This window comes from Scyliorhinus canicula, chromosome 4 (assembly GCF_902713615.1).
Source record: "Scyliorhinus canicula chromosome 4, sScyCan1.1, whole genome shotgun sequence".
Classification (NCBI taxonomy): Eukaryota; Metazoa; Chordata; class Chondrichthyes; order Carcharhiniformes; family Scyliorhinidae; genus Scyliorhinus; species Scyliorhinus canicula.
In genome coordinates this window covers 139,485,889-139,500,971 of record NC_052149.1, presented here as the reverse complement: position 1 = coordinate 139,500,971, position 15,083 = coordinate 139,485,889, and the positions used below count along the sequence as shown (strand labels likewise).

Sequence of the window (15,083 nt, the reverse complement as noted above, 5' to 3'; positions counted from 1 at the left end):
ACAAATGTGAACTGACACTCTGGTGAGATACCAAGGGAGTGCTGCACTGTTGGAGGTGCTGTTTTTTGGATGAAACTAAGGTCCATCTGTCCTCTCAGATAAGAAATAAAATACCCTATTTCAGAGAACAACAGCCAATCTATCCAGGATCTTCTAGCCAATATTTATCCCTCAGCCAAGTTCACTCGACCAGATTAAGTGGTCATTGTCACCTTGCTGTTCATGGGATCTTGCTATGCTCAATTGAGTGTCACTTTTCCTGCGCTTTGAAACATCCTGAAGTTGTGAAAGCTGCTATATAAACCAAAGTCATTTCTTTGTTTCATACAACTAAGTCAAGAAAATGCTAGAACTCAACGAATTTGATTAAATCTCTTGTTTCACAAATTAAACAACTACCCTCTCTGAAGCTATCAAAATTTGGCAGTATCTTTGAACTTGCAGTCTTCTTTCCTCACCAGACAGAAGACTAAGTATATTTTTTTAATAAGTGAATAAAATCCAAGTGTGCTGAACTATGTTCAGCACCAACATTGGATTGCATTTGTTTATTGTTACATGTACCGAGGTACTGTGAAAAGTATTGTTCTGCATACAGTTCAGACAGATCATTCTGTACACGAAAAGAAAAAAAACATAGGGTAAACCTAAAATACACAATGTAAATACATAGACACAGGCATTGGGTGAAGCATACAGGAGAGAGCTCCACTCAGTAGAGAAGATGCATGAAGAAGTCAGACCAGTCCATAAGAGGGTCGTTTAGAAGTCTGGTAACAGCAGGAGGTGGGGAACTAAATGCTTTATTCTGGGCTATTCCAGTTGGTGTCATTGCTTACTGCTCATCGCCTCAGTCATGTTTGGTCTCCAAGCCCAGTTTCAAAACACATTTCAATCACCATCTAAACTGTCTGCCTACACACCTACTTCATCCCACTGGTGGGGAAAAGACTATACGTGGCTTTTGACATGTCATAACATTCATCTTGCAGCCTCCTGAACTGTATCCTGGATAAGTGTAACTCATCCAACAGACCAGACCCCACAAAGTACCATGAACTCTGGGCCAGACTAACCTCCCCTGCTTCCCCATCACCCAACCAACCAAATTCAAAATCCTTATTGTTCTCTACAAACCTATCCATAGCCTCACCAAATCCCACCCCTTCTTCCAACCCTTTGTCAACTTGCACCTTCCACTTTCGATCCCATTCCTCCTTGTCACATGCCTCCCCATTCCAGAATTAGACATAAAGCCATTAACCATCTTGGCCTCCACTCTGAAGCATTCTCTTGCCTGTGCCTTCTCACTCCTCTTTTCAGATGCCTCTTTAAAACTCACCTCTTGGTCACCACCTTCTTTCATTGCTGCTCTGTGCTGAGTTTCTACAGGGTGTTTTGTTCCAGTATTGACTCTATGAGACCCATGAAGGGAAATCCAAAAGATTGCCGATGGGTTAATGGGCCAACACATCCCTGTCATCAACTCATCTTGCCATAGACCAGAGGTCAACAGAAGCAGCTATCCCCCAGGCAGCAGTGAGTAACCAATTGTGCATTCTAATTGGGGCCACTGCTTTCTGCTCGCCAACTCCAACATGTTTGGTCTGTGAGCCCAGCTTCAAAGTTCTTATCTTGGTCACCATTTCGACTTCCGGCTTCAACAACATTGCCTGACTACACACCTACTTCATCCCACTGCAGTTAACTGATCACTTGGGACCAGAATGAGGGCGTCACCAGGATCTTCCCAGTAGCAGATACATTCCATGCCTTGTATGAAGACTGGAGGGCAGGATCCCTGAAGACAATCTCCTAGCTGAAGGCCAGGGTTGGTCAATGAGCCCTCCTTTATTTACCCTCCCACTCCAGAACCACTTCTGCCACAAGGCTTCAAAGCGGGACCCCTTCACAATGATGTCCAGACAGCTGTGGTCACAATTTTAATAATTTTGTATCTTCCCAATGAACATCCATCTTGAAGCACCCAAAGTACTCCTGCCTACTGCAGCAGCAATCCAACTCTCCTGGTGGGGCTGTCACAGGACATCACTGGGGGTCCTCCCACTGGGTCAGGTAGGTGCCTGTTCCACCTGCCACCCTTAATTACTCCAGGAAGTGACCACTTAATTGACTGTCTCGGGTAAGATTATGCAGGCAAGCACACAGGCATCACCAGCATGGTGCCAGTCTAAGAAAATCTTCAAAGGCAGTAAGATTAAGGATATAAGAATTTATGAAATACAAGTAGGTGTTGCCCATACAGCCCATCGAGCGTTCTTGGAATAAGTGCACAATTATAACTAACATTATAGTTGTAGAATAGAGCAGACAAGGCTAGCACCACAAACTATAGGCTGGAGTGGAGCCTACAAATAACTTGGGAAATAATTTATTCTTACCCCAATATGCACAGTCACCATCACACATTAAACCACCACAGTACAGAAAAGCTACCACCTCTGATTTTGTAGCAGGTGCAGTAATGGTCTGAGGCATTAAAATCAAGCCACAGTTACCACCAAAACCCTCAGGTTTTGTAGTCTGCAATCAAAATTCCTCTATTCCTGCCCCCGAATTTACAGCAAGAATTTACAAAGTGTACATAAATGCCTACAAGCCAAAACCATACATTATCCCTCAGGTTAACGGTTCAGGTCAACAGTTTATTATCACACAGCAGAGAGTTCAGTCAGCATACAATACACACATCAGTATATGAACATACATAAGCAGTAGCTGTCTAAACTAAGTACCGTATTTGCTCTTACAACCTATCACTGAGCAGGTTCAAGGGATCCTGTCAAGGGAGTCTGGTGTTGACAGTTAGACACATGTTCACTTCCTATTTTTTTTTACAGCACTAAACCCTTTTGCTTTCTGCAACCAATGACATTTGTAAACAAGCAATTACTCACAGCACCACCTACTCATCTGTGCTACAACTGTAAAATCGGAATACAAATAAAAGAAAGTCATTATTTTATGGGGTGCGGTGAAGGATAGCGGAATTTCTAATTTGGATGCAAAGCTGCCATTCAAAAAGGTTGGAGCTCTACATGGCACTGAGGAAATCAGCTCACACAAACGCTCCCCTGTTTCAACCAGCACTGTCAGGGAAGTTGTGACTGTAATTACATTACATTTTAGATTTATTCTGGGTCGGAGAGGACGGAAGAGAGAGAGAGAATAAAGGTTTACCTTCTGACACATCCTCGTCAATAGTTCCTTTAACCTGAGAGAAACACCACTGCATTTCGTTTGCATTGCCTCCAAACCCTGTAATAGGGAAAGACAGACATATCAAGATATGAAAAGAAATAAGCGACGCGCCACCATTCTCATTGCCTGGAAGACACTTTGTCCACAATCTGCAGCAGCTCTTTGCTGCTTCCTTACCCGGCATCATTCTCCAACAGACCGTGCAGCTGCTGCTGGCTCTGAGGAAGCAGCCAAAGAGAGAGGGGGGGGGGTCCTGTCAATCACCCGCTCCCCCGCCCCCTCACCGGCCACCGGCCAATAGCAGAACATCGGAAGTACCCCCCCCCCCCCCCCTTCCTTAGCAACGGCAGCCACTGTCCCCCAGGGAATTGGGCGTCGAGTTTTTTGTTGTTGGTATGAGAATGGTCGGGCTTACCTTTTTTCTTTGGAATGTGAAACTGTCGGTATTACATCTCATTCGCCAATGGACCCATTTCAGAGCTCACTGCTGGGTTGACTTAAAATGGCACAAATTTTGACCCATTTCAAATCTGCTAGTGGCCAATCAGGCAAGTCACACACTTTTCCTTCACCCTCAGTAGGTCAAATGGAATGTCATTTATTGCAAAGGGAAATAGAGTATAGGCCTTAGGTGAGGCCACGACTGGAATACTGTGCAATTTTGATCTCCTAAAGAATATACTTGCATTAAGAGGCAATTGAGAGATGGTTCATTAACTGAGTCCTGGAATGAAGGGGTTACCTTATGAGCAAATGTTTGGCAGGTGGGGCCCACACCCATTGGAGTTTAAAAGAATCAGAGGTGATCTTATTGACACCCAAGATCCTGAAGGGACTTGACAGGGTGATTTCTGAGATAATATTTCCCCTTGTGGATCTCTCGAACTAGGGGACTAGTTTAAAAATTCGGGTCTCTGACCTGATATGAGAATTTTCTTTTCTCAGAGGGTCATTAGTCTGCTGCATTTTGCAGGGTCATTGAATTTATTCAAGGTGGATTTAAATTTTTGATAGACAAGGGAGTCATGGGTTTTGGTGGCAGGAGGGGGCAGATTCCTAAGGTACCCAAGGCTGTGGGATTCAATCCCTTCACCTCGGGGACCTCAGGCAAGCAGGGCAAGCACCGTTTGGTTTTGGTCCCACAAATGAGGACCAAATGGAAAGGCACTCATGGGGGTCTTCAAGGGGATCGGAGGCCCCCTGCTGCATGCCCTGTGGGCAGGGTGGTGCCCTGGCATTGCTGTTGCCACTTGAGTAGCCTGGAAGTGCCACCCTGGCAGTGCCACATGGGTGCCAGTCCAGCACTGCCCAGGTGACACTGCCAAGGTGCCAAGCCAGCATTTGTTGCACACAGGTGCAATCGGGCCAGGGTTATCTGCCGTGGGTGTTGGGAAGAGACAGGGGGCCCTCCCATGTTGCGTTGGGGGGGGGGGGGGGGGTTCAGGGATTATTTTTTGTGGGCCTGGGAAATTGGGACGGCATTTAATAAAAAGGTGCCCCAATCTCTTGCTACAACGGAGAGTTCCGGCGAGCAGAGCCCCTCCTTACTAAAAACGGGGCTATATGCAGCCTCTGACACGCATTCCCTGTTTAGGCTCCTTATTCAAAGCGAGTCGCGGTGAATTGCCATGTGTTTCTCGGCACTGCGAGTTCCAGGAAACATGCGACTAAGCGCACTTGCTCGGGATTTTGTTCCCTTTTGCAAATATCGTGCCCATTTTCAGAGTCCAAGTTACTATTGAACCACACACTTTTACATGTGTTGTAGCTTGGAGCAACTGGTTGTCATGGTAGAGGCCCCAATTTCTTTCCATCACATGGCTAACCAGGAATCTCCCCCACTCTTTATCATCCATCATTGGTGTGTGTTGGTAAGATTTACAAGTTGATACTCAACTGTTCGGCCATGTAATGAACGCACCTTCCTTGACCATCAAGTCTTGGAGTGGGACTTGAGCTCAGTGACTTTGGCTCAGAGACAGGGATGCTATCCACTGCGCCACAAGATCTCCCACCCAGGTGCTTAAGAAATCTCAAATACTTTGAACAGATGAGTGGTTGGGGTTGATCGGCTAGTCCACTTCAATTATTGGTATGTAACTTGAAATTATGTGATATTTCATACACTCAAAGCTGCTTATTTTCCTGACATCAGTAGCATCATTAACAAGTGAGAAGAATTATACAAGGTAGCCAAGTATCTATTTTTCATTGTGATCATGCTTTATCAGCACTAAGCTTCTCTTCACCAATTGTATTCCCTATCATGAATGCTGGCACTCATTTACTTATTGTGACTGCAATCATTTGCAGATCACAATTGTTGTTTAAGCTGAGCAAGGCCAACATCCCTGAGAGTCTAGCCTCGATACAACCGACCACGCCGTCCCCAATGGCACCGATTCTCCGCTCTTGCGTCAGGGCGGCGTGGCGCGATTCATGCAGCCTGCCGGCAATTCTCCACCCGGCGCGGATTCGGAGAATCCTGCCCAAGATGTTTTCTCTTGCAGCCATTGATTCTTTGGCCCGCCACTTAAAAGCTGTGTTCTCTGATTCTCTACTCACAAATGTGAATGGTCTCTCTATTTGATTTTGAACAGTTCAATCAAATTCCCTCCGAATCTTTCCAAAGAACAACAAATTAGGGCAGCATGGTAGCATAATGGTTAGCACTGCTGCCTCACGACACCTCGGACCTGGGTTCAAACCCGACCCCGGGTCACTTTCTTTTTTTTAAAAATAATTTTTATTGAAATTTTTCGATACAAACATTTACCCCTACTACATTTTAAATTATAACACAACAAATCCCCCCTGGAAAATCCTCCCCACGCCCTCCCCCGCGCGCACCCCCCCACCCTCTTCTCCCCCCCCCCCCCCCCGCGCTACCAGTCTAGCAACCAAACCGTTTTTCCCTTTCTGCCGATGGCCTCGGGCAGTCATTGCCCGCGACCCCCCGCTGACGTGCTCCCTTCGTTGCTATCCCCCCCCCCCCCTCCCCCCCCCCCCCCCCTTTCTCCCCGGGTTGCTGCTGTTTCGGCCTCCAGTTCCTATCTCTGATCCAGAAAGTCAAGGAAGGGCTGCCACCGCCGGAAGAACCCCTGTACCGACCCTCTCAGGGCGAATTTGATTCTTTCCAATTGGATGAAGCTTGCCATGTCGTTTAAACCAGGTGTTAACACTTGGTGGCCTTGTGTCCCTCCACTGAATCAAGATCCTTCTCCGAGCTACCAAGGACGCAAAGGCCAATATTCCGGCCTCCCCTGCCTCCTGTACTCCTGGCTCCACCCCAACCCCAAAAATCGCTAGCCCCCACCCTGGTTTGACCCTGGTTCCCACCACTCTCGATACCGTCCCCGCCACCCCCTCCCAGAACTCTTCCAGTGCCGGGCACATCCAGAACATATGTACATGGTTCGCAGGGCTTCCCGAACACCTAACACACCTGTCCTCACCCCCGAAGAACCGACTCATCCTAGTCCCCGTCATATGGGCTCTGTGCAGCACCTTAAATTGGATGAGGCCCAACCTTGCGCACGACGACGACGAATTGACCCTCTCTAAGGCATCCGCCCATGTCCCATCTTCTATCTGCTCTCCCAGCTCCGCTTCCCACTTGTCTTTCAGCTCCTCTATCGATACCTCCTCCACCTCCTGCATTATTTTGTAGATGTCCGAGACCTTCCCTTCTCCGACCCAGACCCCTGACAGCACCCTATCACTCACCCCTCTATCGGGAAGCAAGGGAAATCCTTCCACCTGTCGTCTGGCAAATGCCTTCACCTGCAGGTATCTAAACGTGTTCCCCGGGGGGAGCTCAAATTTCTCCTCCAGCTCTCCCAGGCTCGCAAACCTCCCCTCTATGAACATGTCCCTCAGTTGCCTGATGCCCGCCCTGTGCCAGCTCTGGAATCCCCCGCCAGTGTTCCCCGGGACAAACCTGTGGTTCCCTCTCAGTGGCGCCGGCATCAGACCCCCCACTTCCCCCCTGTGTCGCCTCCACTGCCCCCAGATTTTAAGGGTGGCCGCCACCACCGGACTCGTGGTATACCTTGTGGGGGGGAGCGGCCATGGTGCCGTTACTAGCGCCCCCAGGCTTGTATTGCCGCAGGACGCCCTCTCCATACGTTTCCAAGCTGCCCCCTCCCCCTCCATCACCCACTTGCGCACCATCGATGCGTTCGCCGCCCAGTAGTATCCGGAAAGATTGGGTAGCGCTAATCCTCCACTGTCCCTACTCCGTTCCAGGAAAATCCTTCTCACTCTAGGGGTGCCATGTGCCCACACATAGCCCATAATGCTGCTAGTTACCTTCTTGAAGAAGGCCCTGGGGAGAAAGATGGGCAAGCACTGGAACAGAAACAAGAACCTCGGGAGGACCGTCATTTTGACTGACTGCACCCTCCCTGCTAGCGACAGCGGTACCATGTCCCACCTCTTGAACTCCTCCTCCATCTGCTCCACCAGCCTTGAAAAATTCAGCTTGTGGAGGGTCCCCCAGTTCCTTGCCACCTGCACCCCCAAGTACCTGAAGCTCTTTACTGCTCTCTTAAAGGGGAGCCACCCAATTCCCTCCCCCTGATCTCCTGGGTGTATCACAAAGACCTCACTTTTACCCACATTTAATTTATATCCCGAAAAGTTCCCAAACTCCGCTAGTATTTCCATTACCTCCGGCATTCCCCCTTCCGGGTCCGCCACATATAACAACAAATCATCCGCATAGAGTGATACCCGATGTTCCTCCCCTCCCCTTGTCAGTCCTCTCCACCCCCCTGAACCCCTCAGTGCCATCGCCAACGGTTCGATCGCTAATGCAAATAGTAAGGGGGATAAGGGGCATCCCTGCCTGGTACCTCGATGGAGCCCAAAATACTCTGACCTCCTCCCGTTTGTAACCACACTCGCCATCGGGGCCGAATACAGCAGCTTCACCCACTTGATAAATCCCTCCCCAAACCCAAACCGTTCCAGCGTCTCCCACAGGTATTCCCACTCCACCCTATCGAATGCCTTCTCCGCATCCAGTGCTACCACTATCTCAGCCTCCCCCTCCACTGCTGGCATCATAATCACATTCAACAGTCTCCGGACATTTGTGTTAAGTTGTCGTCCCTTTACGAACCCCGTCTGGTCCTCATGGATTACCCCTGGCACACAATCCTCTATTCTGGTTGCCAGGACCTTTGCCAACAGTTTGGCATCTACATTCAAGAGGGAGATAGGCCTGTAGGACCCGCACTGTACAGGGTCTTTGTCCCGCTTCAGGATCAAGGAGATCAGGGCCTGTGACATTGTCGGGGGCAGAACCCCCCCCTCTCGCGCCTCATTGAAGGCTCGCACCAGCACTGGACCCACCAAGTCCACATACTTCTTATAAAATTCCACCGGGAACCCATCCGGCCCCGGCGCCTTCCCCGCCTGCATCTGGCCTATCCCTTTAACTAGCTCCTGCAGCTCTATCGGCGCCCCCAGCCCCTCCACCCGTTCCTCCTGGACCTTTGGGAACCTCAATCTATCGAGGAAGTTCTCCATTCCCCCCCTCCTCCTGGGCGGCTCAGACCGGTACAATTCCCTGTAGAAATCCCTGAAGACCCCGTTCACCTCTTGCCCCTTCTGCACTACGTTCCCTCCCTTCTCTCTCACTCCCTCAATCTCTCTGGCTGCATCTCGCTTGCGCAGCTGGTGTGCTAGCATCCTGCTCGCCTTTTCCCCGTACTCATAGACCGCGCCCTGTGCCCTTCTCCATTGCGTCTCCGCCTTCCTAGTGGTCAGTAGGTCAAACTGGGCCTGTAAACTGCGCCGCTCCCTCAACAGCCCCTCCTCTGGTGTCTCCGCATATCTCCTGTCCACTTCTATAAGTTCCCCCACCAGTCTCTCCCTCTCCTGCCTCTCCTTCCTTTCTCTGTGTGCCCTTATGGAGATCAGCTCTCCTCTGATCACTGCCTTCAGGGCCTCCCAGACTACCCCCACCTTCACCTCGCCCGTGTCGTTCGTGCCCAGATATCTCTCAATGCCCTTCCGGACCCTTCCGCACACCTCATCGTCCGCCAGCAGCCCCACATCCAGGCGCCACAACGGGCGCTGGTCCCGTGCTTCCCCCAGTTCTACCTCTACCCAGTGTGGCGCATGGTCCGAAATCGCAATGGCCGAGTACTCCGTGTCCTGCACTCTCGAAATCAGCCCCCTGCTCAGTACAAAAAAGTCTATTCTGGAGTACACCCTGTGGACGTGGGAGAAAAAAGAATACTCCCTCGCCCTTGGCCTGCCAAATCTCCAAGGGTCTACCCCCCCCCATCTGCTCCATGAACCCCCTTAGCACCTCCGCCGCTGCCGGCCTCCTATTCGTCCTGGAACTCGATCTGTCCAGCCCAGGGTCGAGCACTGTATTGAAGTCCCCCCCCATGATCAGGCCCCCTGCCTCCAGACCCGGAATGAGGCCCAACAGGCGCCTCATAAAACCCGCGTCATCCCAATTCGGGGCATACACATTCACCAGCACCACATTCTCTCCCTGCAGCCTACCCTTCACCATCACGTACCTACCCTCCTTATCTGCTACCACCTGCGCCGCCACGAACGACACCCTCTTTCCCACCAAAATCGCCACCCCCCCGGTTCTTTGCGTCCAAGCCTGAGTGGAACACCTGTCCCACCCACCCCCTTCTCAGGCGTACCTGGTCTACTACTCTCAAGTGAGTCTCCTGCAACATTGCCACATCCGCCTGCAGTCCCTTTAGGTGTGAAAAAACCCTTGATCTCTTGACCGGCCCATTCAGCCCCCTCACGTTCCAAGTAATCAACCGGGTCGCGGAGCGACCCGTCCCTTTCCCCTGTCTATTAGCCATGTCCTGTCCCCTGTTCGCCCCGGGTCGACCCTCCCCTTCTGACCCGTTCCCCATGGCGATGGCCCCCCCCCCCCTCTCTCCTCCCGTTCTTCCCTTCCCGTCCTCGGCCTTTCCAGCAGCAACCCGGTATCCCCCCCTAACCCCCATTCCCCCCCCCCCCCCCCCCCCCCCCTGGCTAGGACCCCTCCTAGCCGCGGTGTATCCACCATCGTACTCCCGAGAGTCAGCTGGTTTTCGCTGACCCGGCTGCCCCTGCCACACTCCGACTCCTCCCGATGTGGGGGGGTGGGGCCTCCCCCCGCCCCCTTGCCATCCCTCTCTGACCCCGCTTCAGCGCGGGAAAAGCCGCCATTGCTGGCCACACCCCACTCTTCTCTCCTCCCCCTTCCTCCGTCCCGCGCGCGGGAAACAGGGGAAAGCCCGCGCTTTCGCCCGGCCACACCCTACCCCGCCATCTTCAATTCCACCCCCGTCCCCATCCAAGCCCATAAAAAAGCCCCCTTAAAACGAGAGGAAGAAAAAAGAGAAAAAGAAAACACGCATAACCAACTTGCACCCCCCCCGTCCCGCCTCCCCAACTTAACAATATAACAATATAAATAACAAATCTCAAATAAATACATAAATACATAACTATGCCTGCATAACTAAATAACTACCCAATAATAACGTATTTAACCATCACCCTCCATCGAACAGAACAGTAACCATAACCCTTAAAGAACAGATCAAAAAACAGTAAAAAAGCCCCCCCTACAACAACAATAATTAAGGGAAGTTGGCAACGGGAAGAGACACACAAAAAGGAACAAAGAAACCCCCCATAACACAAGTTTCAAAGAAACCAAACGATCCATCAACTTTAACCAAGTTCCGACCTGGCCTAAGAAAGACATGGGCCACTTGATCAGTCAAGGGTACTCGGGCGGCCTCGACCGCCGGCGTTCCCAAGTTCTAGTTCAGGTCCAGCTTTTCCTCCCGAACAAAAGTCCATGCCTCCTCTGGGGTCTCAAAGTAATGGTGCTGGTCCTTGTAGGTGACCCACAAGCGCGCTGGCTGCAGCATTCCGAACTTGATCCTCTTTGCGTGCAGCACCGCCTTCGTCCGGTTAAACCGGGCCCGCCGCTTTGCCACCTCCGCACTCCAGTCCTGATATATCCGCACCGTCGAATTCTCCCATTTGCTGCTTTTCTCCCTCTTGGCCCACCTCAGCACTTTCTCCCGATCACAGAAACGCTGGAATCGCACCAGCACCGCCCTCGGGGGCTCGTTCGCCCTAGGCCGCCTAGCCATGACCCGATATGCTTCTTCCAGCTCCAGGGGCGATGGACCGGCCCCCTCTCCCATCAGGGAGCTCAGCATCTCCGCTACATATTTCGGGAGATCAGGCCCCTCCAGGCCTTCTGCTAGGCCCAGGATCCTCAAGTTCTTCCGCCTCATTCAAGTGTCCAGCTCCTCAAAGCGGCTCTGCCATTTCAGGTGGAGTGCCTCGTGCACCTCCACCTTTCCCACGAGGACCGTGGCCTCCTCCTCCCTTGCAGTCATCTCCTGCTGCAGCTCTCTTATCGACGCCTCTTGGGTCGCCTGGGCCCCCATCAGCCTTGTGGTCGTCGCGTTCATAGACTCTAAGAGTTCCACTTTCAGCTCCGTAAAACACCGGAGGAGAGCGGCCTGCTGCTCCTCCGCCCATTTTCTCCAATCTTCTAGTGCGCCACCGGCCGCCATTTTGGTCCTCTTCCCCCGCTTTTTTCGGGGAGCTGCTGCCGCTTTTTTTGTCGCCCCACTCCGAGTACCGACCATAAAGTTGGTCTCACTCTCCTCAGGGAGCCTTCCCCCACCGGGATTCGTCTTTACAGTACCGTCGGGGCCCTCCAATCGGCCCTTAAACACCTTTGTCGCAGGAGCTGCCAAATGTGCGACTTAGCTGGTCATAGCCGCAACCGGAAGTCCCCCCGGGTCACTTTCCTTGTGGAGTTTTCACATTCTCTCCATGTCTGCGTGGGTCTCACCTGCACAACCCAAAGATGTGTAGGTGAAAACTCAGAAGAAATGTTAATTTTGTTCATTTGTATGAAGATGTTGCAAGTGTGCTGCTCATTTTTGGTCAAGACCTGAGACTTTGCTATTTACTTACTCCCCCCATTCCTTCACCATTAGCTCCAGAAGTGCTTGTCTAAACCATGAAGTGTTTTGTTGCTATGACATAACCTCTCATGGAAAATTGATATTGAAAAATAAATCAACTGTGACCTTTGAAGCTTGAAGTCAAGGTTCGGCTACCAATTATCACATGATTAATTAACGTTTGGCTAACTCTTGGTTTTGCATTCTGGTTCGTCATTCTGAGACTATACTGGCTTAACTAAAATCAGCTGGGCAGGACTTGGAAGACTACAAAAAAGTTTCTGTGAAAATAAAGGAAATAGTAGGGCGGAAATAAAAATCGACACAGTGATCCCTTCTTTAAAGTACCTATGGGTGGAAGTAAGGTAAGAACAGGATCAAGCTTGGCTGTGATGAAGTCGACCAAAGAATTGACTGAACATAATCACTGTCTGGACTCAAGCTTGAAGGATGATCACTTAAGCTAAATACCAGAGAGCTTATATGTTTTTGTCTTTTATGGTGCACTCCAGATGGTAAAAGAAAGAGAGACTTGCATTTATTATTAGCGTTTCACAACCCAAGCATGTCCCTAAGCATTTCACAACCAAAGAAATACTCTTTGAGGACTGAATAATGTAGGAATCGCGCAGTCAATTTATGTACAGCATGGTCCCACAAACAGCAATATGATAATGATTTGATAATTTATTTCAGTGATGTTTGAGGGATACATTGTGGCCAGGACACTGGGGGGAACTAACCCACCCTTCTTTGAAATTGGTCCTTGGGATCTTTTATGCCCACTTGAAATGACAGACTTGTTTAACATCTTGACTGAAAGGTGGCACCTCTGACAGTGCAATTTGGACAAACTGCAAGAAAATTCACGCGACTGAAACTTTCTTGGACTCTGCTAAATAAAGGTAAAATTCTGCAGATGCTGGAAATCTAAAGTATAAACAAATTGCTGAAAACACTCAGCAGGTCTGGCCATACCTGTGGAGAGGAAAACAAAGTTAACCTTTCAGGTCGATGACCTTTCATCAGAACTGGGAAAAGTTAGATAGGTTTTAAACAAGTGCAGAGACGGGAAAGTGAGAAAGAACAAAAGAGTAGGTCTGTGACAGGGTGGAATTAGGGCAGGAGAGATTAAATGGCAAAAGGGGTGAGGTGCAAGGCAAACGGGGGGTGGCAATAAGACAAACAAATAAACTAAAGATAGGTCTAGAGGAAGTGTAAACAACCGAATCATTGTCAACAACTGCTGTCCATAAAATGGAAGCAATGGCCGTGATCTAAAACTGTCAAACTCAGTGTTGTTTTGAGTTCGGAAGTTTGTTAAGTATCTAGTTGAAAGAAAAGGTGGTGTTTCTCAAGATTTTGTTCAATTTCATTAGAACACTGTGGAAGCAATTTAAGGTTGTTCACCGGGCTCACATGACAGTGGCCCAGATCAGCAGATTCTTTGGGGTGGAGGACAGGTGCCCAAAATGTGCAGGAGGACTGGCCAACCATGTCCACATGTTTTGGACATGTCCAAAGCTTAGGAGATTTTGGCAGGGGTTTGCGGACGTCATGTCCATGGTGTTAAAAACAAGGGTGACGCTGAGTCCAGAGGTGGCGGTTTTTGGGGTGTTAGAAGACCCGGGAATCCAGGAGGAGAAAGAAGCAGACGTTCTGGCCTTTGCTGCCCTGGTAGCCCGGAGACGGACACTATTAGCGTGGAGGGACTCAAAGCCCCCAAAGTCAGAGACCTGGCTATCAGACATGACTAGCTTTCTCTGTTTGGAGAAAATCAAGTTCGCCTTGGGAGGGTCACTGTTCGGGTTCACCCGGAGGTGGCAACCGTTCATCGACTTCTTCGTGGAAAATTAATCGTCAGCAGACGGGGGGGAGGGGAGTAGTTTAGATTAGAGTAGGGGGTTAATAAGGGTGTGATCTGTACGAAAGGTAAATGGCTTTTGCACTATGTTTATGGTTTCATGTATATTGTTTATATTACTATGCCAAAAATGCCTCAATAAAATGTTTATTAAAAAAAAAGAACACTGTGAGACATTGAGGACAGAGAAGTCAGGGCGGGGGGGGGGGGGGGGGGGGGGGGGGGGGGGAGGCAGAGTGGACATTATAATGACAGCCTCACACTTGCGAATGGAACAAAGGTATTACGCAAAGCAATGACCCAATCTACTTTGGTCTCCTCAACATAGAAGACACCATACTGTGAGCAGCAAACACAGTCTACTCACTTGAAATAAGTTTAATTACAGCAAATTGATGTCTCTAATGTTGTTGTCCACCCTCCATGTCCCTAAGCATTTTACAACCAAAGAAGTACTTTTTGAGGACTGTATAATGTAGGAAATGCGCAGTCAATTTCTGTACAACATGATCCCACAAACAACAATGTGATAAAGACTCGATAATTTATTTCAATGATGTTTGAGGATACATGGTGATCAGGACCATGAGATGAGTGGGTGAATACTTCACTGACATTTTGGCCTCAGTATACTCCTATGGCTTCCCCAAGATTGTTTCCAGAATAAGAAATTGTTGTCATAAGAACACAAAAACTAGAAAGTTTTTAATAAAATTCTTACTTGGGTGATCCAGAACTCAGAGGATCACATGATAATGTCCATGACTAGAGTTGGTTTGGGTTTGGAGAAGAAAGAGATGGAAAATTGGTTTACCAGACATCTAATTTGGTTGATGGACTCTCCTTTGAGAGAGTAAGCTGCAATTAATCCATTTATCCACTCATTCCCTTCCAGATGAGCCATGGTGTCATCTCTATGCCACCATTCTCCTTTAAAGAACTCCTTAAAACAGTGTTTTTCAAACCTTTTTTCCGGGACCCACTTTTGCCAATTGGCCGACCTACAGGACGCACAAAAGCCGACC

At 49.6% G+C, this 15,083-nt stretch overlaps 1 protein-coding gene across 2 annotated transcripts in view; it reads right to left on the bottom strand.

Annotated features, from left to right (window-relative positions):
- Nucleotides 1-15,083, bottom strand: part of LOC119965044 (serine/threonine-protein phosphatase 2A 55 kDa regulatory subunit B beta isoform) — a 756,912-nt gene that overhangs the window by 705,794 nt on the left and 36,035 nt on the right. Inside the window, exons 1-2 of one of the 2 annotated variants that reach the window (XM_038795266.1) lie at nucleotides 3,400-3,424; nucleotides 3,202-3,279 (exon numbers count right to left, since the gene is read on the bottom strand). In XM_038795266.1, the coding sequence (XP_038651194.1) occupies nucleotides 3,202-3,279; nucleotides 3,400-3,409 (88 nt within the window). In that variant the 5' untranslated portion in view covers nucleotides 3,410-3,424. Of the gene's footprint in view, nucleotides 1-3,201; nucleotides 3,280-3,399; nucleotides 3,425-15,083 lie in introns of those variants that run through there. The other variant, XM_038795265.1, reaches the window with a different exon arrangement.